This window comes from Salvelinus fontinalis, chromosome 2 (genome assembly GCF_029448725.1).
Source record: "Salvelinus fontinalis isolate EN_2023a chromosome 2, ASM2944872v1, whole genome shotgun sequence".
Lineage (NCBI taxonomy): Eukaryota > Metazoa > Chordata > Actinopteri > Salmoniformes > Salmonidae > Salvelinus > Salvelinus fontinalis.
This window is the reverse complement of record NC_074666.1, coordinates 39,350,945-39,378,171: the sequence shown is the minus strand read 5'-3', so window position 1 is coordinate 39,378,171 and position 27,227 is coordinate 39,350,945. Positions and strand designations below refer to the sequence as shown.

At 43.1% G+C, this 27,227-nt stretch overlaps 1 protein-coding gene across 2 annotated transcripts in view; it reads left to right on the top strand.

Annotated features, from left to right (window-relative positions):
- LOC129818477 (DNA repair protein RAD51 homolog 3-like) overlaps positions 1–24,592 on the top strand; it is a 28,926-nt gene extending 4,334 nt beyond the window's left edge. The window contains exons 1-7 of one of the 2 annotated variants that reach the window (XM_055874418.1): positions 16,919–18,907; positions 20,168–20,299; positions 20,942–21,171; positions 21,985–22,118; positions 22,423–22,554; positions 24,083–24,149; positions 24,403–24,592. In XM_055874418.1, the coding sequence (XP_055730393.1) occupies positions 20,220–20,299; positions 20,942–21,171; positions 21,985–22,118; positions 22,423–22,554; positions 24,083–24,149; positions 24,403–24,440 (681 nt within the window). In that variant the 5' untranslated portion in view covers positions 16,919–18,907; positions 20,168–20,219 and the 3' untranslated portion in view covers positions 24,441–24,592. Of the gene's footprint in view, positions 1–16,918; positions 18,908–20,167; positions 20,300–20,941; positions 21,172–21,984; positions 22,119–22,422; positions 22,555–24,082; positions 24,150–24,384 lie in introns of those variants that run through there. The other variant, XM_055874407.1, reaches the window with a different exon arrangement.
- The last annotated feature ends 2,635 nt before the right edge of the window (positions 24,593–27,227 follow it).

Sequence of the window (27,227 nt, the reverse complement as noted above, 5' to 3'; positions counted from 1 at the left end):
TATGGTGGTCCGCTTAAAACATGTTGGTATTACAGACTCGGACAGGGAGAGGTTGAAAATGTCAGTGAAGACACTTGCCAGTTGATCAGCACATGCTCGCAGTACACGTCCTGGTAATCCGTCTGGCCCTGCGTCCTTGTGAATGTTGACCTGTTTAAAGTTCTTACTCACATCAGCTGTGGAAATCGCGATCACACAGTCTTCCAGAACAGCTGGTGCTCTCATGCATGTTTCAGTGTTATTTACCTCGAAGTGAGCATAGATGTAGTTTAGCTCATCTGGTAGGCTCGTGTTACTGGGCAGCTCTCGGCTGTGCTTCCCTTTGTAGTCTGTAATGGATTGCCAGCTCTGCCACATCCGTCGAGTGTCAGGTAGTACGATTCGATCTTAGTCCTGTATTGACGCTTTTCCTGTTTGATGGTCCATCGGCAGGCATAGTGGGATTTCTTATAAGCTTCCGGGTTAGAGTCCCGCTCCTTGAAAGCGGCAGCTCTAGCCTTTAGCTCTGTGCGGATGTTGACTGTTATCCATGGCTTCTGGTTTGGATATCACTTTGGGGACGACGTCATCGATGCACTTACTGTATTGATGAAGCCAATGACTGATGTGGTGTACTCCTCAATGCCATCAGAGGAATCCTGGAACATGTTCCTGTCTGTGCTAGCAAAACAGTCCTGTAGCTTAGCATCTGCTTCATCTGACCACTTTTTTATTGATCTAGTCACTGGTGCTTACTGCTTTAATTTTTGCTTGGAAGCAAGGAACCAGGAGGATAGAATTATGGTCAGATTTGCCAAATGGAGGGCGAGCTTTATATGCGTCTCTGTGTGTGGAGTAAAGGTGGTTGTTTTTCCGCTTGTTGCACATTTAACATGCTGATAGAAATTTGGTAAAACAGATTTAAGTTTACCTGCATTTGATTAACTTCTTAGGGCTGCAATCCTGTTAACGGGATCGATATGACAACAGCCAGTGAAAGTGCAGGACACCAAATTCAAACAACAGAAATCTCATAATTAAAATTCCTCAAGCATACAAGTATTTCACACCATTTTAAAGATACACTTCTTGTTAATCCCACCACAGTGTCCGATTTCAAAAAGGCTTTACAGCGAAAGCACCACAAATTATTATGTTAGGTCACTGCAAAATCACAGAAAAACACAGCCATTTTTCAAGCCAAAGACAGGAGTCACAAAAAGCAGAAATAGAGAGAAAATAAATCACTAATCTTTGATCTTCATCAGATGACACTCATAGGACTTCATGTTACACACTACATATGTTTTGTTCGATAAAGTTCATATTTATATCCATAAACCTCAGTTTACATTAGCGCCATGTTCAGAAATGCCTCCAAAATATCTGTAGAAATTGCAGAGCCACATCAAATAACAGAAATACTCATCCTAATTTTTGATGAAAGATACATGTTTTACATAGAATTAAAGATACACTTGTTCTTAATGCAACAGCTGTGTCAGATTTCAAAAAGCTTTACGGCAAAAGCACAATATTCAATAATCTGAGAACAGTGTTCAGCCACAAAAGGAAGCCATACAGTTACCTGCCAAATTGTGGAGTCAACAAAAGTCATAAATAGCATTATAAATCTTCACTTACCTATGCGGATCTTCGTCGGAATGCACTCCCAGGACTCCCACTTCCACAATAAATATTTGTTTTGTTCTGTAATGTCCATAATTTATGTCCAAATAGCTACTTTTGTTAGGGTGTTTGGTAAACAAATCCAAAGCCACAAAGCGCGTTCACTAAAAGCAGACAATGTCAAAACGTTCCGTAACAGTCAGTAGAAACATGTCAAACGATGTATTGAATCAATCTTTAGGATGTTTTTAACATAAATCTTCAATAATGTTCCAACCGAAGAATTCCATTGTCTTCAGAAGTGCGATGGAACAGAGCTCCCTCTCATGTGAACGGGCATGGTCAGCTCATGGCAGACCTTACTCATTCCCCTCTCCTTCGGCCCCACTTCATAGTAGAAGCATCAGACAATGTTCTAAAGACTGTTGACATCTAGTGGAAGCCGTAGGAAGTGCAAACTGACCCATATCCCACTGTGTATTCGATAGGTGATGAGTTGAAAACCTACAAACCTCAGATTTCCCACTTCCTGGTTGGATTTTTTTCTCAGGTTTTTGCCTGCTATATGAGTTCTGTTATACTCACAGACATCATTCAAACAGTTTTAGAAACTTCAGAGTGTTTTCTATCAAATACTAATAATAATATGCATATATTATCAACTGGGACTGAGGAGCAGGCAGTTTACTCTGGGCACCTTTTCATCCAAGCTACTCAATACTGCCCCTGCAGCCATAAGTTAAGTCCCTGGCTACTAGGAGCGCCGCCTCAGGGTGAGCATTTTCTTGTTTGCTTATGGTGGAATACAGCTCATTCAATGCTGTCTCAGTGCCAGCCTCTGAGTGTGGTGGTATGTTTTTTTTATTAAATTTTTATTCAACTTTTATTTAACTAGGCAAGTCAGTTAAGAACAAACTCTTATTTACAGTGACGGCCTAGGAACAGTGCGTTAACTGCCTTATTCAGGGGCAGAACGACATATTTTTACCTTGTCAGCTCAGGGATTCGATCTAGCAACCTTTCGTTTACTGGCCCAACGCTCAAACCATTAGGCTACCTGCCGTATGTAAACAGCTACAAAAAACAGAGAAACTCTCTAGGTAGGTAGTGTGGTCTACAGTTTATCATGAGATACTCTACCTCAGGCGGGCAATAGCTCGAGACTTCCTTAGATATTGTGCACCAGCTGTTATTTACAAAAATAGATAGTCCGCCGCCCCTTGTCTTACCAGAAGCCTCTGTTCTATCCTGCCGGTGCAGCGTATAACCAGCCAGCTGTATGTTGATAGTGTCGTCGTTCAGCAACATCTCCATGAAGCATAAGATATTACTGTTTTGAATGTCCCGTTAGTAGCTTAATCTTCTGTGTAGGTCATCTATTTTATTGTCCAAAGATTGCACGTTTGCTAGCAGCATGGAAGGAAGTGGGGGTTTATTCAATCGCCTACGAATTCTCAGAAGGCAGCCTGCCCTCCGGACCCTTTATCTCTGCCTCCTCTTCACGCATATCACTGGGATCTGGGCCTGTTCCCAAGAAAGCATTATATCGTTCGCGTCGGACTCGTTAAAGGAAAAGAAGGATTCTGCCAGTCCGTGGTGACTAATCGCAATCCCGATGTCCAGAAGTTCTTTTCGGTCATAAGAGACGGTAGCGGCAACATTATGTACAAAATAAGTTGCAAATAATCTAACAAAAAAATGCAATTGGTCCTTCTTCTCCGGCGCCATCTTACTAGTTGACTGGTACTGTATGTTCTGGAACATTTCACCAAGGGGTTTCTACAATTGAAGCTCCAGTAAAGCTCTGGTAGCTAGGTGTCGTTGGTTGGTACCTGGGCTGCGTGGGGGGCTTTTGAAGGGCAGAGGTTGTCTGTTCATGGGTCTGGGGTGCAGTCTCTCCTGGCAACCCACTCCTGGTGCAGGCGGGTCACCATGTGATGCTGAAGACATCAATCATGTCAGGTACACCGTTGTATAAACACACACACGTTGGCGCGTACACACACACACACACACACACACACACATAAATTGATGAAGACCATGATACATTGTACGATGAGATGTCTACAGAATGTGTAGATCTGTGTCTCAGAGAGTGCAAAGATATGTGCCTGAAACACTCTGTGGCACACTGGAAATTATATTGTTGGTGGACGTACTCCCAAAGGAAGAGTTGTTGGTGCTTGATGATTACATCACACCGCAGAACACCTCAATCTACTCTCTGACAGCCTCACCTTTCCCAGAGCTCCTAAACAACATTCCCATCAGGTCTCAACATGGGGGGATTTACAAAGCTTAAGCATTCATCTGCACTGAAACTTCTATTCACAACACACATAATACATTACATAATCATATATTGTACAGTTGATTTTACCATAGCACCTTAGTGTGTTGGTGCTGCGCCTAACCTTTATTTAACTAAAGGGTGTGTGCTACTCCTATGTTATGTTATACCATATAACTATTACGTTAACTAAGAACTACTAGACCTGGCTGTCTCTGGATGGGGCTTGAGAGGACCTGTAGCCATTGTCACTGTGCCCCAGGGAGTCCAACCGCTGGCCCCTGTCCCAATCTGTCCTCCTCCTCCTCACTGTCACTGCTGCCAGGGGGTCCCACAGCCATCCCCGGGTCATCCTGGCCAACAACTCTGACACCTCACCTATGGGAGGTCAATGTGTTATGTGAACTGTAACTTTGAACTTTGGTATAATGTATGTATAATATGTCCAGTATAGTGAGTTCTCGGTAACACTTTACTTGACACCCAAAATATGTCATAACAGCTGACATAACTTGTTATAATTTAGTCATAACACTGTCATGATCCATATGTTTATATCTGTAGTGGCATACACTACCGGTCAAAAGTTTTAGAACACCTACATTTTTCCCGTTTTTATTGAAATTTAACAAAGGAAGATAGACAGACCATTATAACCCTTAAAGATGTAGTTCTTTCCTTTAGAGAAATTGCAAAGAAAGCCAAGGTGTCAGTGAGTACAGTTTCCTACACCATCAAAAGGCACATGGAAACCCTGACAGGAGGAGGTATGGCAGACCCAAAGCCACAACAGAATCAGAAGACCAGTTTCTGAGAGTCAACAGCTTGCGTGATAGGCGGCTCACAGGACAACAGCTTCTAGCACAGCTTAACACTGGTCGAAGTAAGCAAGTCTCAACTGTAAGCAAGTTCCAACTGCGAAGAGAAGACTTCGAACTGCAGGTTTGACAGGTTGAGTGGCAGTAAGAAAGCCATTGCTAAGATGGCAAAATAAGAAAAAGAGGCTTGCCTGGGCCTTGAAGCACTGCCGCTGGACTACTGAAGACTGGAAGGTCTTACGGACCAATGAATCAAAAAGCGGAATCTTCGGTTCATCACGCAGGGTTTCGGTACGCCGTTGAGTAGGCAAAAGGATGGTTCCTCAGTGTGTGACACCAACTGTCAAACATGGAGCAGGAAGCGTGATGGTCTGGAACTCTTTTGCTGGATCCAGAGTTGGCGACTTGCAGAGTGGCACCCTGAACCAAAACGGCTACCACAGCATTTTGCAGCACCATGCAATACCCGCTGGTGTACGCCTAGTTGGTCAGGGGTTCATCCTACAGCCAGATAATGACCCAGAACATACCTCCAGGCTATGTCAGAACTACCTCAAGAAAAGTACAAGACGGTAGGCTTCAAATCATGGATTGGCCAGCACAGTCTCCAGACTTCAAACCCATCGAGCTGATTTGGGATGAACTGGGCAGAAGGGTTAAAGCAAAGCAACCTACAAGTGCAACACATTTGTGGGAACTTCTGCAACAGTGTTGGGAAGAGCTTTCTGAACAATATTTGATTTCCATTGTAGAAAGAATGCCACGAGTGTTTGACTGTTATGTGTGCAAATGGTGGCTACTTTAAGTCAAAAATATAGATACAATATTGTTAAACCGGTACGATTCCATGATCAATTTTTTTTTCTCCAATTGTTTATTTGTTCTATGCTTTCATTTCAGAGTACATTAAGACATGAAACTGTGTACATTTCAATAAAACCTGGAAAAATGGAGGTGCTCAAACTTTTGACCGGTAGTGTACATTGCGTTATTTTATGGCTGGTTATGACACTTACATAAGAGTGTCAAATCAAATCAGATTTGATTTTACATAAGTGTCAAAACCCACATTTATTCAAATTCGTGTTTTCCCTGCGAAGAAGTTTCCTTTTGTTTGAAAGTTTGTTTCTTAAATCCTTTTTTGTTGCAATTAATTCTTTAGTCACATTTTTTTCATCTTATTTTAAATACATTATGCCACTGTCGTGAAGCATTATGACCATCCTGTGTCACTTGACTTGGACCAAGAAAATACACTTTATTTTTAATGTATTTATTTTTATTTCAACTTTATTTAACCAGGTAGGCCAGTTGAGAACAAGTTCTCATTTACAACTGCGACCTGGCCAAGATAAAGCATAAGCAGAGCGACAAAAACAACACAGAGTTACACATAAACAAACGTGCAGTCAATATAAAATAAAATAAAATCTATGTACAGTGTGTGCAAATGTAGGGAGGTAGGCAATAAATAGGCCCTAGAGGCGAAAATAATTACAATGTAGCATTAACACTGGAGTGATAGATGTGCAAGTAGAGATACTGGCGTGCAAAGCGCCAGAGGGTAAGTAATAATATGGGGATGAGGTAGTCAGGTGTGCTATTTACAGAATGGCTGTGTACAGGTACAGTGATTGGTAAGCTGCTCAGACAGCTGATGCTTAAAGTTAGAGAGGGAGATATAAGACTCCAGCGTCAGAGATTTTTGCAATTTGTTCCAGTCATTGGCAGCAGAGAACTGGAAGGAAAGGCGGCCAAAGGAAGTGTTGGCTTTGGGGATGACCAGTGCAATATACCCGCTGGAGCGCGTGCTATGGGTGGGTGTTGCTATGGTGACCATTGAGCTAAGGCGGTGCTTTACCTAGCAAAGACTTATAGATGACCTGGAGCCAGTGGGTTTGGCGACGGATATGTAGTGAGGGCCAGCCAACGAGAGCATACAGGTCGCAGTGGTATATGGGGCTTTGGTGATAAAATGGATGGCACTGTGAGTTTGCTGAGTAGAGTGTTGGGGGCTATTTTGTAAATGACATCGTCGAAGTCATGGTTCAGTAGGATAGTCCGTTTTACAAGGGGATGTTTGGCAGCATGAGTGAAGGAGGCTTTGTTGCGAAATAGGAAACCGATTCTAGATTTAATTTTGGAATGGAGATGCTTAATGTGAGTCTGGAAGGAGAGTTTACAGTCTAACCAGACACCTAGGTATTTGTATCATGCTTCACCGTAGGTATGGTGCCAGGTTTCCTCCAGATGTGACGCTTGGTATTCAGGCCAAAGAGGTCAATTTTGATTTCATCAGACCAGGTAATTCTGTTTCTCATAGTCTTTAGGTGCCCTTTGGCTAACTAAATGCTGGCTGTCATGTGCCTTTTACTGAGGAGTGGCTTCCATCTGGTCACTCTACCATAAATGCCTGATTTGTGGAGTGCTGCAGAGATGGTTGTCCTCCTGGAAGGTTCTGCCATCTCCACAGAGGAACTCTGGAGCTCTGTTAGTGACATCGGGTTCTTGGTCATCTCCCTTACCAAGGCCCTTCTCCCCCGATTGCTCAGTTTGGCCGGGTGGCCAGCTCTAGGAAGAGTCTTGGTTGTTCCAAACTTCTTCTAATTAAGAATGATGGAGGCCACTGTGTTCTTGGGGACCTTCAATGCTGCAGAAATGTTTTGGTATCCTTCCCCAGATCTGTGCCTCGACACAATCCTGTCTCGGGAGCTCTACGGACAATTCCTTCGACCTCATGGATTGTTTTTTTTCTCTCTGACATGCACTTTTAACTGTGGGACCTTATAGACAGCTGTGTGCATTTCCAAATCATATCCAATCAATTTAATTTACCACAGGTGGACTCTTATGTCAGTAAGGTAATACTTATGTCAGCAAGGTATTACTGTTTTTTATTTTTAATAAATGTGCAGTATTTCTAAACCTATTTTTGCTTTGTCATTATGTGGCATTGTGTGTAGATTGCTGAGGAGTATTATTGTTTTAAATCCATTTAAGGCTGTAACGTAAAAAAATGTGGAAGAAGTCAAGGGGTCTGAATACTTTCCAAAGGCACTGTATGTAGGTGTCATAACCAGACATAAAGTAACACAATATATGTCACAATGGGTCTAAATGTGTCATGACAATGTTATGATCATATTACAGGTTATGACATGTTATGTCATCCATTATGACTTATTATGACATGGTTATGACGCTGGGTGTCAAGTAAAGTGTTACCGAGTTCTCACCGGTCCATTTGGCCTTGGCTGGGGGCTGAGGCAGTCTGGGCTGTGGTGGAGGAGGACTGTCCTCAAGAGAGTCTGTCCCTCAGAGGAAAAACAGAGCCTGGGATGGAGCAGCAGAGATGGGCAGTATTTTTGTTACATATATTTGAAATGCGTATTTCAATTACTTCTGAGTATTTTGTAATTTGTATTACACAGGGCTAAACTACACTCCAATGTATTTTGTAACAAGATCTTTCGAGAGCAGTAATTTCCATTTTCAAAATACTATACCAATTCTATACCATGTTTTATAGTGGTTAACCATTTTTCACCCTGCATTTGTATCAGTAGTCTGGTGGCGCTATGGTGTGATATGTAAAAAATGGGCAATTGCAAAGCATGCTGAGTATCATTCTAATGAGCTCTGCCCGGAAACAAGGTTTTTGTCTAGAAGGAATACAGCTTTTGTCAAAATTGACTTTTTGTATCAGGTTTAGTAGAATTTACGCAGCAGGTTAGAATTAACGTAACAGGTTAGGAAAATTAGGTTAAACTGTATCCCATCTAGACATGACCCCAAAACAAGGCCAATAATAATACCCAGTGTGCTTTGCAATTCATCTTGGTATTTTTATTTTCGCATATACACTGCTCAAAAAAATAAAGGGAACACTTAAACAACACAATGTAACTCCAAGTGAATCACACTTCTGTGAAATCAAACTGTCCACTTAGGAAGCAACACTGATTGACAATAAATTCCACATGCTGTTGTGCAAATGGAATAGACAAAAGGTGGAAATTATAGGCAATTAGCAAGACACCCCCAAAAAAGGAGTGATTCTGCAGGTGGTGACCACAGACCACTTCTCAGTTCCTATGCTTCCTGGCTGATGTTTTGGTCACTTTTGAATGCTGGCGGTGCTCTCACTCTAGTGGTAGCATGAGAGGGAGTCTACAACCCACACAAGTGGCTCAGGTAGTGCAGTTCATCCAGGATGGCACATCAATGCGAGCTGTGGCAAAAAGGTTTGCTGTGTCTGTCAGCGTAGTGTCCAGAGCATGGAGGCGCTACCAGGAGACAGGCCAGTACATCAGGAGACGTGGAGGAGGCCGTAGGAGGGCAACAACCCAGCAGCAGGACCGCTACCTCCGCCTTTGTGCAAGGAGGTGCACTGCCAGAGCCCTGCAAAATGACCTCCAGCAGGCCACAAATGTGCATGTGTCTGCTCAAACGGTCAGAAACAGACTCCATGAGGGTGGTATGAGGGCCCGACGTCCACAGGTGGGGGTTGTGCTTACAGCCCAACACCGTGCAGGACGTTTGGCATTTGCCACGCCTTTTCAGTTCTGCCCACAAATGTTCTATGGGATAGAGGTGATGGCCACTCCAATACCTTGACTTTGTTGTCCTTAAGCCATTTTGCCACAACTTTGGAAGTATGCTTCGGGTAATTTTCCATTTGGAACAACCATTTGCGACCAAGCTTTAACTTCCTGACTGATGTCTTGAGATGTTGCTTCAATATATCCACATAATTTTCCTGCCTCATTGCCATCTATTTTGTGAAGTGCACGAGACCCTCCTGCAGCAAAGCACCCCCACAACATGATGCTGCCACCCCCGTGCTTCACGGTTGGGATGGTGTTCTTCGGCTTGCAAGCGTTCCCCTTTTTCCTCCAAACATATTGATGGTCATTATGGCCAAACAGTTCTATTTTTGATTCATCAGACCAGAGGACATTTCTCCAAAAAGTACGATATTTGTCCTCATGTGCAGTTGCAAACCGTAGTCTGGCTTTTTTTAATGGCGGTTTTGGAGCAGTGGCTTCTTCCTTGCTGAGCGGCCTTTCAGGTTATGTCGATATAGGACTTGTTTTACTGTGGATATAGATACTTTTGTACCTGTTTCATCCAGCATCTTCACAAGGTCCTTTGCTGCTGTTCTGGGATTGATTTGCACTTCGCACCAAAGTACGTTAATTTGTAGGAGACAGAACGTGTCTCCTTCCTGAGCGGTATGACAGCTGCGTGGTCCCATGGTGTTTATACTTGCGTACTATTGTTTGTACAGATAAACGTGGTACCTTCAGGCGTTTGGAAATTGCTCCCAAGGATGAACCAGACTTGTGGAGGTCTACAATTGTTTTTCTGAGGTCTTGGCTGATTTCTCTTGATTTTCCCATGATGTCAAGCAAAGAGGCACTGAGTTTGAAGGTAGGCCCTGAAATACATCCACAGGTACACCTCCAATTGACTCAAATGATGTCAATTAGCCTATCAGAAGCTTCTCAAGCTATGACATTTTTATGGAATTTTCCAAGCTGTTTAAAGGCACAGTCAACTTAGTGTATTTAAACTTCTGACCTACTGGAATTGTGATACAGTGAATTATAAGTGAAATTGTTGGAAAACTTACTTGTGTCATGCACAAAGTAGATGCACTAACCGACTTGCCAAAACTATAGTTTGTTAACAAGACGTTTGTGGAGTGGTTTAAAAACGAGTTTTAATGACTCCAACCTAAGTGTATGTAAACTTCCGACTTCAGCTGTATATTGGCATGTTTTCCGGCCTTCAACTTTGTCTCGTGCCGAACAACACCTGTGCCAATATATCCTCCAAACACTGGCTTCTCGGGCATTGTCACTTAATTGTACCATGGCATTGTTGAATACTAATTTCTGATGGGCTTGACGGGCATTCTAGAGCATGCATTATTTCCATGTCGATATTCATGTTATAAAAAATAAATTCCCTTCGACCACGCCCACAAATTGGGGGAAACAAACATTCTTTCCCTTTCACCTCCATTGTAAAAGCGCCAACTTCGTTGTTGATTTTTTGTTATACAGAAATAACAAAAATTGCAGAAAGATATACAGAAACTTCTGTATTTTTTCGATACTAGAGCATGAAAAACGTTTCAGTATTAGATTTTTCGGTACTTCTGTCAAATGTGTCTCACACCGTGTACTGATTGAGAGGATGGAGTCTGTCTGGATTTTGTCTGACTCTTCTCCAGGGAGCAGTAGTAATCTGGCCAGCCTACTTGCGCATAGAATGGAGTCGGCTGACATAGCGCAAGACACTTTTGAGAAGCGAGAAGATAGCGAGAGAATGCCAACAGTATTCTACTTCGTCTGGGCTTGCTAGCCAGCCAGCCAGCAGCCCTGGGCGGAGTATTGCACCCATAGACATTATAACCAGTAGATAGGGATATCGCTGATGTCATCCACGATACCTATGGAAAACTCCCAATGGTGTATGAACCCGGAAGTATTTGAATTTAAAGCCACCATATTGCTGAATGGCACCATAAAATCACTCATGGTTGATGTAGCTGTTTTCATCCTGCTGAGAGAGAACCGGGAGCCTTGTTGTAGCTTGCCGACCTTTGATTGGTCTGTGTCAGCATGTGGTCCTGTGTGATGACAAATTTGTAATAAGAATGGATCACAATTTAATAAAATATCTCGATTTGTACGAACTTTAAAATAATTCACGGTAGGGATTGAACTTGATCATACAAAAAAAAAAATTCTTACGTAGGTTTAGGGCAGACCAGGGCTTTAGGCACCACTAGGTTGCTACGCAGTAGCCGACCAGCAGAGCTCGTGACTTTATGCTCCAGACCGAACAGTGGGGGCTTGATTGCACCCTGGGAGGTGAAATGTACTCTGGGAATAGTAGTATTTTGTGTAGACCATCAGGCTTGGGCAGTATGCCTCATATACTGTATACTGGGGTATTTGGAAAAAGGCACAGGATGACTTCTCAATACCATAAATACCTTCAAAACTATTTATTTGACGTTTTTCAATACATTTTTAATATTTGTAGCTACTTTAAGTTAATACTTGCAGTCAACTTGCAATATGTTAGGAGATAAAGCAGATTGCATTCTTTATTTCACTTGTCACATTATTTTACATTATGAAGCTTAACGTAGTCCCCTAGAACAGTTGAGTCAGTCACATGTTCATTGTAAAGAGCACACAAGAGAAAGTGGGAACTGTTGAGTCCATAGCATTCTATTGGCGAGTCTCTGTTGTGCAGCACACATTAGGCGATGAAGTTAAACTTGTATGCAATTCACTACCAAAGGTTTGCCATGTTTTAGAAGTCAAAGAACTCTGTTACCTGAGTTATATATACAGCTGCCATTTTTCCCCCTGTGCTCTCTACTAGAGTTTCTCCTCCCCTCTGCTCAGTGTACACATTCTGCGCTTCATTCAGAAAAGCATGGATAAAGGATAAAGTCTACTTCTGGAGAAACCCTGACAAGGGAGGTCCTGCTCCTCCTCTCCATGGCAGACGCAGGAGGGATATCGCTTACTTCGATCCACCCCCGTCTGACCAATGCTCTACAACCAGCGCCTCATCGGCTTCCATTGGTTGTTTTTTATTCAACGAGAGACTGGACGGACCGAAGGGCGGAGGTGGCCGCAGGCACGCGCATCGACGAGATGCCGCACCCGACGGGGTAAGAAGAAACGACCATCAGAGGCAGAGGAGACCGTTCACACGGTTCCCAGAACCCACGGGACTGAGTGTCTTTAATTTATCATGCAAGATATTGAGCCCTGCCCATGTCTCTTTGCTTAATAAAGGGTCACATTTTGTGCCTACAACCCAGTGCAACGATTTTGATGTTAAGGTAGACATGTTTAAGTTTTTTAGAAACATCCGTTTAAGGGAATACTTTACTAATCCTGACATTTCTATTGAACCAGTACGTTGCTCACCTGCACATACTCCGACTCCTTTTAGAAGCAATAGTTATTTTATACCTCCAACCAATCGCAATCACTCTATCGAGACATATTGCAGACTTGTTGAAAAAGATGTTGCTCATCTCCCTAAGAACAAACAGGAGTCCAAATCTTTCCATAATTTACCTAAGGATGAAAAACAAACAAATATTCCACACGAGGGCGGTATTGAAGCTATGGAACATTTTCTTCTGCAACGTGACCCTAATGAACTACCTTCCAGGGCATGCATTATAACATTGGCTGAAATAGTACTCACACATAATTATTTCATGTTTCTAAATGATTTCTTTATTCAGACGAAGGGTACTGCTATGGGATCCCCCATGGCTCCTAACTATGCTAATTTGTATGTGGGTTACATGGAGAAACAGTCTATTTTCAATCCTCTCAAAAATGTTTTCTTGCCTAACATCATTATTTGGAAACAGTATATTGATATTTTTGTTCTATGGAGGGGTGATGCAAAACGGCTCCAGGCATTCCATGCTTTTCTTAACTCCTGTTCTGAACATTTGATTATGCAATCTGATACACGTCAGATCAGTTTTCTTGATCTTGTGTGAAAATAATGTTCTATACACTGATATTTACAGGAACCCTACTGATCGTAACAGTTTGTTGAGGGCTGACAGTTGTCACCCACTTCACTTGAAAAAGTTTGCCCTACAGCCAATTCTGTCGAATCAAACGAATTTGCAAAAAACAATCAGATTTCGACAGAAATATGGCTGAGACGCAAAGAAAGTTCAAGGAGAGGGGGTACAAAAATGATCAGATTAATAATGCCATTGAGAAAATTCAAAACAAAACGAGACATGACCTTTTTCAAGGGCAGTCTCGCAAAAAGACGCATTCTTGCATTCTAACTACCAGCTATTCAAAGCGCTCTGAACAAGGGAATCGTTCACAAACATTGGCACATTCTAAAATCCGATGATAATCTCGGTAATGTGTTTTCGGACCTTCCCTTGGTCGTATTCTCGCGGGGCAGAAATCTCAGAGACCAATTGGTACACTCTGATTTACCACCCCAAGATATTCCTGAACAACGTCTATTTGCTCCCCCTACTGGATGGAAATTACAAGTGTAATGGCTGTGCTCAATGCAATGGCACTTATAAATGCAGATCCTTCAAACACCCACAAACAGGGAAATCGATCCAATCAAAGGTGTTATTACGTGCTCCACTAAGGCAGTTATTTATCTTATAACGAGGGATATAGACCCTAAACAAAGCGCGAATTAAAAGTACGTATCTCAGAGCATCGTAGCACCATTAGGTGCAAAAACTTGATTTACCCAGTTGCGGCCCACTTTTTGGAGGCAGGCCACTCGATTTCGTCTCTGTGTTATATTGGCATCGAACATGTCACCCTCCCTAGGAGAGGGGGTGACCTTGATAATTTATTGTTAAAACGAGAGGCTGCCTGGATCTTTAACTTAAAGACCCTTGCTCCCTTTGGTCTCAACTTAGACTTTGATCTGAAGCCATTCTTGTGATTATTGTGACTTTGCCATTGTAATTGTTTATAAGCTTGGGTAGTCTAAAATGAACCTATGATCATATGCTATACATTTGTTTTTTGTATGCCATTTTAATATTTGAGAATTAACCAATGATATTAGGCCACTCTTGGCCATGATTACAGACACCTGTGTGTCTTTTGACACTATATAAACGAGTCATCCCGCAGTGTTTGTGATTATACCCTGAAGAAGACAGCTTGGCTGTCGAAACATTGGATATTACATTTTTGCATCTGAGCTCCTAGTGTGTGGCTCTCCTTTATTTTCAAGTTTTCTACTCCGCTAGCCAGCACCTCGCCTAAATAGGTGTGCGTTTCTTTTTTTTCTTCTAGATTAGCAATTGAAAGAGAACACTTTGGAGATTAATGGGAAATTATCAGACCAAAGGTGAAGACACAACAGTTCACCTGACACAAGACTGAATCTAAACATTCCACTGTTGATTTTATGTGCATTTTACATTTACTGTACTTTTCACAGCATTTGTCAATAATGAAATCTGAAAATACTCTGGATACATTCATTAACATAATAAGAATATTAATGTAACTTTTTGAGTAGGTGCAAGATAAGAAAAAACAATTACAAGGGTTTGAGTGAGAGGTCTAACTGGTGTATCCAAATTGCCACACACCTCCAAAGTGTGTACAGTTCCTAAGTAATCTCAATGCACTTTTATGACTCAAAGAAGAGTCTTCAACTATAAGGTGCTTTTTTGAGCTCTCCTAGCTTTGCCTCTGAGGAACTGAAGCAAGCACGCTTGTAGTTTTTTGTTTGTAACACAGCCCTGTATCCCCACATCACACTTACTGTTGTTTACACAATCCAGAAACGTTCCATTATTAATCCCAATCTAGGTCAGGTGGGAATCATTTGAAAGCTTATTCTATTGCCAAATGGCCAACTAAGTTATAAAATAACATCTTACAGTATTAGGCTTTCAAGGCACTTCATACAAACATATTGTAATTTTGGTGCGCATAGAAGGGAGTCATGAGTGCATTCAAGTGTGTGTTCCACGGTCAATTTTCTTCACAATAAGACAAACACAGGCTCACTCTGTTCAGGACAACATGGGGTATCACACATGTCTGCATCAAACATAGCAATCATAAATGTTGATACTGTAAATGACATGAGTTTTCAAATATGGAAATGTGAAGTGCACATTTGGACTCACGGGTATGTGGTTTGCTTATATGACATCAAAACGGTATTTGTTATAATCCTCAAGTCCAACAGTTTTTTTCAATTTCAACCTATTTTAGACGAAATAGTGAATCGTGCAAGGGTACCAATATATTTGACCGCAACTGTACATGTTTATGTTATGTTTTAGTATTTCATTGCAGGTGCAAGGACTACAACTGAAAAACAAAGTATCAATCAATCAATCAATTTTATTTTATATAGCCCTTCGTACATCAGATAATATCTCGAAGTGCTGTACAGAAACCCAGCCTAAAACCCCAAACAGCTAGAATGCAGGTGTAGAAGCACGGTGGCTAGGAAAAACTCCCTAGAAAGGCCAAAACCTAGGAAGAAACCTAGAGAGGAACCAGGCTATGAGGGGTGGCCAGTCCTCTTCTGGCTGTGCCGGGTGGAGATTATAACAGAACTATGCCAAGATGTTCAAAAATGTTCATAAGTGACAAGCATGGTCAAATAATAATGAATAATTTTCAGTTGGCTTTTCATAGCTGATCATTAAGAGTTGAAAAACAACAGGTCTGGGACAGGTGGCGGTTCCATAACCGCAGGCAGAACAGCTGAAACTGGAATAGCAGCAAGGCCAGGCGGACTGGGGACAGCAAGGAGTCACCACGGGCGGCAGTCCCGACGCATGGTCCTAGGGCCCAGGTCCTCAGAGAGAAGGAGAAAATTAGAGAGAGCCAAGATTTTCAAAATGTTCATAAATGACAAGCATGGTCAAATAATAATCAGGAATAAATCTCAGTTGGCTTTTCATAGCCGATCATTAAGAGTTGAAAACAGCAGGTCTGGGACAGGTAGGGGTTCCATAACCGCAGGCAGAAGAGTTGAAACTGGAATAGCAGCAAGGCCAGGCGGACTGAGGGCAGCAAGGAGTCACCACGGCCGGTAGTCCCGACGTATGGTCCTAGGGCTCAGGTCCTCCGAGAGAAAGAAAGAGAGAAGGAGAAAATTAGAGAGAGCCAAGATTTTCAAAATGTTCATAAATGACAAGCATGGTCAAATAATAATCAGGAATAAATCTCAGTTGGCTTTTCATAGCCGATCATTAAGAGTTGAAAACAGCAGGTCTGGGACAGGTAGGGGTTCCATAACCGCAGGCAGAAGAGTTGAAACTGGAATAGCAGCAAGGCCGGGCGGACTGGGGACAGCAAGGTGTCAGCATGCCCGGTAGTCCTGACGTATGGTCCTAGGGCTCAGGTTCTCAGAGAGAAAGAGAGAACGAGAGAATTAGAGAGAGCATACTTAAATTCACACAGGACACTGGATAAGACAGGAGAAGTACTCCAGGTATAACCAACTGACCCTAGCCCCCCGACACATAAACTACTGCAGCATAAATACTGGAGGCTGAGACAGGAGCGGTCAGGAGACACTGTGGCCCCATCCGAAGAAACCCCCGGACAGGGCCAAACAGGAAGGATATAACCCCACCCACTCTGCCAAAGCACAGCCCCCACACCACTAGAGGGATATCCTCAACCACCAACTTACAATCCTGAGACAAGGCCGAGTATAGCCCACAAAGGTCTCCACCACAGCACAACCAAGGGGGGGCGCCAACCAAGTAGAGGGGAAAAAGAGGAGGAAATACCTACCAGAGCAAGTTTTGGGCAGCATGTGTTTTGTTTGTTCCTTCTCCCTACCCTGGCACCATGAAGTGGATGCCGGAAAGTTTGGCTATGCCGGGGTGTGTGAGGAGGACGTTGTATCGGGAGAGAGCTCGCAGCACCAGAGCCCGGCCATGCAGGTAGAGCAGAGCCTCACACACTTGCAGCACCACCAATAGCATGGTCTTAGCACGCACCACTGGGAACTCAGCACGCTGGTGTGGAGGAGCACAAATAAGCATGCATTTCATTTATCCAAATATTTAAGTACAAAACACAGATAAATGTTGAAAAGTGTGTGTGTGTGTGTGTGTGTGTGTGACTGGTGGGGATTACCCTCTGGTGCAGCAAGTTGTGCAGGGAGCTCCTGTAGACCCTCTCAAACAACAGGCGGACCCTTAGCAGGTCACTGGACATGCCCACTGTCATCAGCTGAAGCAGGTGGGGATGTAACAGACAGTCACACTGCTGTTACTGGGTTAGGCCCTATATCCCTAGACGACAGCGTCAATACTACTGGAATGACAGGTGTGATTTAGGTAGAAAACTATCATTTGGAGGAATGCTAGTGGAAACTCAACGCAGCAGTTCTTTCATATTATTTTTTAAGGGGTTTAAAAAAGTTCAAAACGTTTTTGTTGATGTCTTCTCACCTGGAGAACTCTAGCTCAATGAGCAGCAGATCCAGGTAGTAAAGCCCTGCGCAGGCATGCATTTTAAGCCTGAGTCCTACCCATGCCCATGACATTCAGACACTATCCTACCCAGGCCTATTTGCTTTTGCCAAATTTAAGGCCCTGCCCAAAACCCGAAATCAGAAATAACTTCCTCTGTTAGTAAATCCATTAGCTGCTCCTTGATGTCTGTCACTCGCTCCCTTCGTGCAGCTCACTCTGCGTGCGCTTTGCTCATAGCGGCTCTGAGTCTGTGAGTCTCCATAGCAACGGCTCCGCTTGGGTTGCTCTGCTTAATGAAGAGATATGAGAGAGTAGTTGGCTGTTAGCTACTTTTCGGCACTCTAAACTCTGATAAAACTCAAGGAACATTATTATTTTCTGTGAAATAATCGCTCCTGTCATATATTTAACGAGGTTGAAGCACTTCTAATACCATGTTATGATTTTAGTCAGATATGACTGCACTGAAAAGCAGAACACGAGCAAATGGCTCAGCTTCAAAATGTTAGTGATCAATTTAGTGACTTCTTTAAAGTGACCATGCATCCCTTCCAGCTGTAACTGACAGATGTAACATCCAGCTTAGTGGACCAAATCAAAGACTGTAGCTTCTTAATTGATGCGATCCCATAGGAGTTATATAAGATGTGGTTCCAGGCCCCAGTGGTCTTACTTGGTCATGGTAATGAAGGAGCCACAGGTGAAGGAGAGGAGAGGTTCGTTGTCACCCTGCCCTAACTCACTGTCCACAATCACAGGCAGGGAGGCCAGAAGACCCAATGCATGCCCCGGCTTATCTATAGACAACTGGGCCCAGCAAGAAAACACCTGGTCACTGAGTCTCATCCAGATACACAATACTGCCATTCCAAAATATTACCACACTATATGTCATTTAGCAGATGCGTTTATCCAAATAAACTCCAACACTATCCAACATATGAGTCGATGATATAGAGACAAATCCTAATATGACATGTGGGCACATAATGCAATTTTTTTTTGTCTTAAATCAACATCACTGATTTAGGCAAAAGTTTGATCTTGAGCCAGAGTGAATCCATGTTTGAACCGTTATGTTCTTTTCCGAACTGTATCACAGGCTTGGTCATCTTTCGGTTGAGGTGCAGGTCCGAACCACTGGAACATGGGAGAAATGGGGAAAAGGTGACTGACAGACTTCAGAAAACAAACCCTAAAAAATGGGGAGTATCAATGTAGGACCCCCCCTGGCTGCTCACCCGGACTTAAGGAGCTCCAGTAGAGAGGGGGAGTGCAACAGGGTGGAGGAGAGGGTCTGGTGCAGCTCCCTGGGCGGGAGGGTCTGAGACAGGCTGTACATGTGGGACACACAGTCCTTCAGGAACTCAAGCATCTGAATGACAGAGAGAGAGAGTTTAGTAGTGCATACAGCATGTATCTGATCATTTCTCCATGCTAAATGTACCCTGACTCTTTGAGCGCTAACCCTGGCGATGTGCTCCTGAGACCCAGCCTAGGCCCAGTCTCGGGGGCTCCTGCCTTTGTTGGTCATAGAGCCTCAGGCCCCCCCCCCCCCCCCCCCCCCCCCCCCCCCTGCGTCCAGCAGGCCTCGTCTTACAGGAGAACACGGCCATGTGCTCCTGTTTTCACAGCGACTACACAGAAAAATAGATCACACAGAGTATGGTGCCATTCAAAACACATAAAACGTGCTGTACTAAAACGTGCTGTACTAAAACATGCTGTACTAAAACGTGCTGTACTCAAACGTGCTGTACTCAAACGAGCTGTACTCAAACGTGCTGTACTCAAACGAGCTGTACTCAAACGTGCTGTACTCAAACGAGCTGTACTCAAACGTGCTGTACTAAAACATGCTGTACTAAAACGTGCTGTACTCAAACGTGCTGTACTCAAACGAGCTGTACTCAAACGTGCTGTACTCAAACATGCTGTACTAAAACGTGCTGTACTCAAACGTGCTGTACTCAAACGAGCTGTACTAAAACGTGCTGTACTCAAACGCTTATTAGCATATTATAATTTCTATTACAAAACTTTGAAGTATTTACTTTACGTCTAAAAGAGAGGAGACATGAGAGAGTATTCATGTGCAGTGTGTGAATGACTTGTCATTCTAACTGGTTGGTGTCAGCTCCATATTGCAGTAGCAGCTCAGTAACACCTGCTCGGCCCAGGAGAGAGACACAGAACAGAGGTGTCTATCCCAAGTGATTGACACAGTCCACATCCACACCTATAGCACGGCATCAGAAAAATTGATGGATGATAAACTTCATTAGGAAACCATTTATTCATAACTGCCAAATTCACTGGGTAGGTACTAGTAGGTAGGGATGACAAATGCTTACTCAACACAAGTAATGCATGATGATGATATTGTTTTGCTTTACCTTTCTTGAGCAGCTTCTCCATCTTCTGCAGTTTCTTCTCTATAGTGTACCAGTGCAACTGAGCAGGTAAATCTTCATTCTTCATGATGCCTAATCGCACCGGGCAGGGCACCGTCAAAGCAGTTATCCTGCTCCATTCAGCTCCAACTAAAGATGCCACCAGGTGGGTCGCTGCAGGTAAATAAGATGTGTTGAATGTCAGTTAGCTGGCTAGCTAAAAACAGCTATTTTTTCTTCTGGGGAATCCAGACAATACATTATATAAAGACCTTGTAAAAAGTACATATATTCAGAGTTCTGATAGCTTTTTTTGTTTTCAGAAGAAGAAATTGTGTTCATATATTGTTTCATTTAATTTTCAAAAATAATAAACAGAGATTTTCGACTCATAAAACAGCTGTCCAGCTAGTTGCTGTCTCGACCTCTGATGCTCAGCTATGAAAACCCAACTAACATTTACTCCTGAGGTGCTGACCTGTTGCACCCTATTTAACCTCTGTGATTATTATTTGACCCTGCAGGTCATATATGAACCTTTGAACACCTTGAAGAACGATCTGTCGTTAATGGCCATGTACTCTTATAATCTCCATGTACTCATATAATCTAGATTATAATACAGTTACAGGACATGAACTGGGTGAAACGCATTACACCTAAATATCCCAAATATAGTGTTTTTGTCAATATGTGGTGCCAACTTTATTCCCCAATGTGTCTTACAGTGCATTAACATTTGTATCTCTCCCCTTCAAGATTGTCTATCTTTTCCTCTTCAGCTCCATCCCTGTGTTTGTATTTGTAGAGGCTCCCAGGAGGAGGCAGTAGAGGTGCTGCAGCCTGTGAGGTCTGAGTCTGGCCAGGAGAGAGCAGCAGCAGGCAGGCTGACGGCACAGGAGCTTCTGGTGACAGAGCAGGAGCTGGGCACCGTCTTCACCTTCTGCTCAGCGCTGGACACAGCCCTGGGAGGGGGCCTGCCGGTGGGGAAGACCACTGAGGTCTGCGGACGCCTGGAGTGGGAAAGACCCATCTCTGGTAAGCTCTGGTACCTCTGTGTGGAAGAGTTACTCACCTATTCCATATAATGTAATAATAACACAGTAAAATAACTGTACCATACAGTCACACCTAAACCCCTCCTTCTGTGTCCCTAAGTATCCATTTGGCAGTAGATGTGCACATCCCTATGTGTTTTGGGGGGCTGGGAGGCAAGGCTCTGTACATAGACACAGAGGGCAGCTTCTTGGTCCAGATGGCTGTGGACCTAGCCCAGGCAGCTGTGGACCACTATGGGCTGCTAGCAGAGGATGCACGTAACTAAGTACAGGACAGAACAAAAACAATGAGACTAAACGTTTATATTATCTATCATGTAGGATGACTTAACTGATTTCTTAAGCATCTATATAGTGCTTATGATTCAAATAAAATTTGATTTGTCACATGCGCCGAATTCTCATTACAGTGAAATGCTTACTTACAAGCCCTTAACCAACAATGTAGTTTTAAGAAAGACTTTCAAATATTGAACGTATTTGGCGCAATGTCACTACATTGTCATACATACTAGGCTATGAAGAGAATGGTTTACTGATGAAAAACTGTAGTATTGTTCTGCTATTTGGTAAATGCTGACATAAGGGGATCAACAGTACTGTTGCATTCAATCACTGCTTGGTCGTTTCGTCACACCTTTTAATCGCTACACTATGTGTGAGCCATGACAAAATGTTCAACAATAGAGACGGTTTAGAGAAGAAAGGGTTCCGTCTTAGATTCAAGCTTAATTGGAGAAATGTTTTACTTCACTGTCTCTGATTTATTTGTCGTAATTTCTTCCTTCTCCAGAGCAGCAGGAGGCCTTGAAGGAGCTGACTGTGGAAACAATCTTTTCCACCCTCGTCCTCGTCCGTTACCATGACTACGTGGAGCTGTTGGCGGAGATGTATCTCCTGGCTGACTTCCTGGCTCAGCACCCTGAGGTACTAATCCCTACCAATACTGTCACTGATCCCAAAATATCCAACCAATAAAATCCAAAGGGGTTATTTCTACAACCTCCATTTTGGGTTGGGCTCTGTTCCATTTCAATTCCAGTCAATTTCAAGTAACGAGTCGAAATGGAATTCCTTAACTGAAATGCGCATAGAAAATGATGGCTAAATGTCTGGATTGGCTGGAGCAAAATAGAATAGTAAAAACTGGAACAGCAAAGACAGCATCAATAAAATACTTTGCTTGTGGCTTTTGTATATTAACTTGGGCCCCTGTATTGGTCAAATCCAGGTCCAGCTGGTGGTGATTGACAGCATTGCCTTCCTGTTCCACCATTGCTTTGATGACCTCTCCCAGAGGACCCGCCTCCGGAACAGCCTCGCCCAGCAGCTCATCCAGATGGCCACCAATCGCAATGTCGCAGTATGACCTGACATTGTCCACCTTGCTGCCTCACCAGACTTTCACTAATGTCTTCTCCATCGTCTGTATTCTTAACCCGTCTTCCTTTTATCTGGTGATAACTATTTTCTAGGTCTGATAAACACATTTAAAGGAGCAATAACAACCAAGAAGAGTCCAGTTATAACCACATCCTCCCATCATTTATAGAGCCTATCTACCTACTCCCTATTGCAAACTACTATAATGTATAGAGCCATAATTGAGCCATCCTTCCAAGCCCAACCAAAACTATGCTCACCAGACTTGCGTTGTGTCTCTCTGTCTCTACTCAGTATTTACAACGTCCCATCTCTGGTCCCAATCCAACCGCGCATCTAGACTAAGCACTCTCATTCCAAGAGATAAAAAGGCTCTTATTGGTGCAATGCTGATTTAAGCGGCCAGGTAGATTGGGATCTAAATGGAATGGCCGCTCCATGCCAGGATGGCGCTGCACAGTTGTTAATCAGCAAAAGAGTTATCTTATGAGCCCTGGAGCAAATTCACTTTGTTCTAGTAATTTGTTGGTTGGCGGCACTCAGGGACCCCTTGGAGGACACACAGGAGAAACAACAAAGCCGGTGGACAGAACAACCTGTTCCAATTTGAGCGGGGGCCCCTAGGGGTCCATGGAGGTACTGCAGGGGGTCAGCGATGTTAGAGTTTAGTTTTCCTTTTCCAATTATAATGTGGGGAGGTCAAAATAATGAAATACTGTCTACCAAATCTTTTCATAAAAAAAATGGTCATTACTTCTCCTTGCCATTTATCACTCACCTGATGATAAGACAAGGCATGTGATTTTTTTTTTGTGGGCTAAGGTAGGATGGGGGTCCCTGGGTCACCGGTTTGCCTGGGAGGGGGTCCCTGGACAAGAAAAGGTTGAAGTCATACCGGTAATGATCCTCTGATTGTGGAGAGCTGGAGTTCTTTTCTGCTGCTCTGCTGTAGAGAGGGAGAGTATGACTCATCCTGATGCAAGCCCACAGGACCTGTCTCTATGTTTGCTGAGTACATTCCTACTGTATGTCTACCAATACCTAAGTCCACAAAACCTATTATTGTGTTACTCGGTTCCCAAGTCCACATAATAACCTAGTCTAAATGCCATCTCCAATGTCGTCTCTGTCTGAAATTACAATACAGCATACCGGCTGTATTGCTGATGGATGGAGCATCAACACATAGGCAGGAAATTATAAACACTACACAATCATTTTGGGTCCCCCAGCCTCACAGCTGTAAGGGACAGCAATTGAAGTGGAAAAAAGAGGGTGCCACTAATGTTTTGTTAAGGAGGGATGTGTTTTATTCATCACCAAACTCTTCTTTTCTCAGAACATTCCACTGCATTAATGAAACTGAAGAGGACTTTTAACCTTTACTTTTTCTCTCAGGGTGAAATGATTAACACAATACATTTTGCCTGTTGTCTTGTTTTTGCCTCTGTCATGTTTCTGCGGAAGCCAGTTTCGTTTTGATGAACTTTCATTTCCTTCGTGTTTAGGTTGTTCTTACCAATCAGGTGACTTCAAAGGTTTGGAGCAGCCAATCAAAGCTTATTCCTGCCTTAGGTGAGAAGGACTGTTGCGATGCACTGACTAAATGCTACAAATAACAATAAAAATCGTACCTCTCCTTAAACTGTACATCAGTTATTTAACAGAAATGGTTAGGGCCAAGTTTTACAGCACATTTTGCAATTCAGCCAATCATATACCTCTCCCAATTTAAACCCAACTAATTTAACATACTGTTTCTGCGGAAGCCAGTTTCCTTTAGAAGAGCTTTCATTTCCTTCATGTTTAGGTTGTTCTTACCAATCAGGTGACTACAGAGGTTTGGAGTGGCCAATCGAAGCTTAGTCCTGCCTTAGATGAAAAGGATGGCTCCCGAATGGTGCAGCGTTCAAAGGCACTGCATCTCAGTGCAAGAGGCGTCACTACAGACCCCGGTTCGATTCCAGGCTGTATCACAACCGTCCGTGTTTGGAATCCCATAGGGCGGCGCACAATTGGTCCAGCGCCCCCCCCCCCCCCCCCCCCCCCCCCCCCAGCAGGCAAATTGAATGCTCTGCACCTTATTGTGATGTTTTATTGAAAACGACCCTAACTATTAACTCATTTACTGCCTGGTGATGTCATACCACCAAAACAGGCTGAAATTTCAGGCGATCTTTTCAAACAGCTCTTACACTTAAAGGGCATTATAATTTTCACAAATTTGTAGTAGTATTCCAACCTCAATTGTCACACTCTGATTTCACGTGTCTTTGTGCTTGTCTCCACGCCCCTCCAGGTGTTGCCCATCTGCCCCATTATCCCCTGTGTACTTATACCCGTGTTTTTTGTTTGTCTGTTGCCAGCTCGTCTTGTCTCGTCAAGGCTACCAGCATTTTCCCTGTACTTCTGTTTGCTCTCTAGTCCCTGTTTTCTAGTTTTTCCGGTTTTGACCATTCTGCCTGTCCTGACCCTGAGCCCGCCTGCCGTTCTGTACCTTTCGGACTCTGCTCTGGATTACTGCCCTCTCCCTGCCCTTGACCTGTTGTTTGCCTGCCCCTTGTTTTTGTAATAAACTTTTGTTACTTTGACCTGTCTGCATCTGGGTCTTATCCTGAGGTCTGATAGAAATGCACTGGGCCTTTAATGGTCTTCTGATAGACCTCCTTTTCACAATGGATTGGGAGACTCTAGATCAACTCGGACACCCCAAAAATAATCCTTGCTCTGTGCACCCACACCATCAAGTGATTTGGACTGTCAGTTTTGGGCGGTTCTCTGCAACCAGATTATATTGAGATGCCTGAGTACATCTCTCCTGTCGCCACAGATATTACATCCAGCGCCAGTCAAGTGGTTTTGAGAGAGGCCTGGTGATGCGTCTCTGTAATGAAATTATACACTTTAGAGCTGGCCTCTGCAGCAGTGGGAAGGCAGGTGAAATACGAACACCTTTGCTCACATTGACATTGCTTTTTCTGATATCCAGGCTGTATCACAACGGGCTGTGATTGGGAGTCCCACAGGGCAGTGCACAATTGGCCCAATGTCGTCCGGGTTTGGCCGGTGTAGGCCATCATTGTAAATAAGAATTTGTTCTGAACTGACTTGCCTAGTTAAATAAAGGTTAAATATTATTTTTTTTTAAATGTCTTAATTTCTTGTTCTTCTTTATTTTTTTTACCTTTGGATTATGTGTGTATTGTTATTGTATTGCTAGATATTTCTGCATTGTTGGAGCTAAATACTTAAACATTTTGCTGCACTTGCGATAACATCTTCAAATCTGTGTACGCGACCAATACACTTTGATTTGGACCTCATTTCACATGGACAAACCCTCAGCATGAACAATGTTCAGCTCAGTTATATGTCAAATACTGCATCCATGATGACATTGGAAGTAAGGTGAAATACAGAACTATAAGTTGGATGGTATGCTGTTCTTGTGCGTGCGCGCACACATACACACACACACATTAAATTGTCTCGTTTGTCATTTATGTCATGCCAAAATTCGTCCAAGAGCTGTTTGGCAATTAATTAGAGCGTGATTGTTCTTCAGAAACATTGACAGCAGCTGCTTCCAAGACACACACACACACTCAGAGCCAGCTCTAGCCTTTTGGGGCCCCTGTGCAAGATCGCTTATGCCTGGACCCGGCCCTGCACACATTGTGCACACATGCACACTGTCCACACACTCACACACACATGACTAGAGCAAATCAATGAATACTTTTCTGAACCCAGTAAGTAGCCTAAGAAGTTTGACATTACTTCATGAAAACCTCTCATGACCTCCAAGTAAACTTAACCTATGGGGGTATTGATTCCTTGGGTCAATGTTACATTTGATAATTTGCAACAAGCCAAAGTAGGTAGTAGGTACAAAATCAGAACAAGCACTTCCTACAAAATAATGCTAAATGCATTGAACCTTACTTTGCTTAATGTACCCAGATATGTCTTTAAAACCACTGATTGTTGCGCATGTAGCTTAACTGAACAGCTCTGCAGGTATTGAAATGGTTAATTCTCATTCTGAGTGAAATCCACTACAGTGGATATTTTTAGCATGGGTGCTTGATGTCCTATATACACATTTAAGCCATAGAATCTCACCATTGATGCCAAGCTCCTGATGAACGCTAAGAGTGCTGTTTAATCATGGTTAAAGGCCTTATCCATATATACTAAACAAAAATATGAACGCAACATGTAAAGTTTTGGTCCCACGTTTCATGAGCTGAAATAAAAGATCCCAGACATTTTCCATACGCACATAAAGCTTATTTCGCTCAAATGTTTTGCACAAATTTGTTTAAAACCCTGTTAGTGAGCATTTCTCTTTTGCCAAGATAATCCATCCACCTGACAGGTGTGGCATATCAAGAAGCTGATTAAACAGCATGATCAATACACAGGTGTACCTTGTGCTGGGGGAAATAAAAGGCCACACTAAAATGTGCAGTTTTGTCACACAACACAATGCCACAGGTGTCTCAAGTTTTGAGGGGGTGTGCAATTGGCATGCTTACTGCAGGAATGTCCACCAGAGCTGTTGCCAGATAATTCTATGTTAATTTCTCTACTATAATCTGCATCCATTGTCTTTTTAGAGAATTTGACAGTACGTCCAAACGGCCTCAT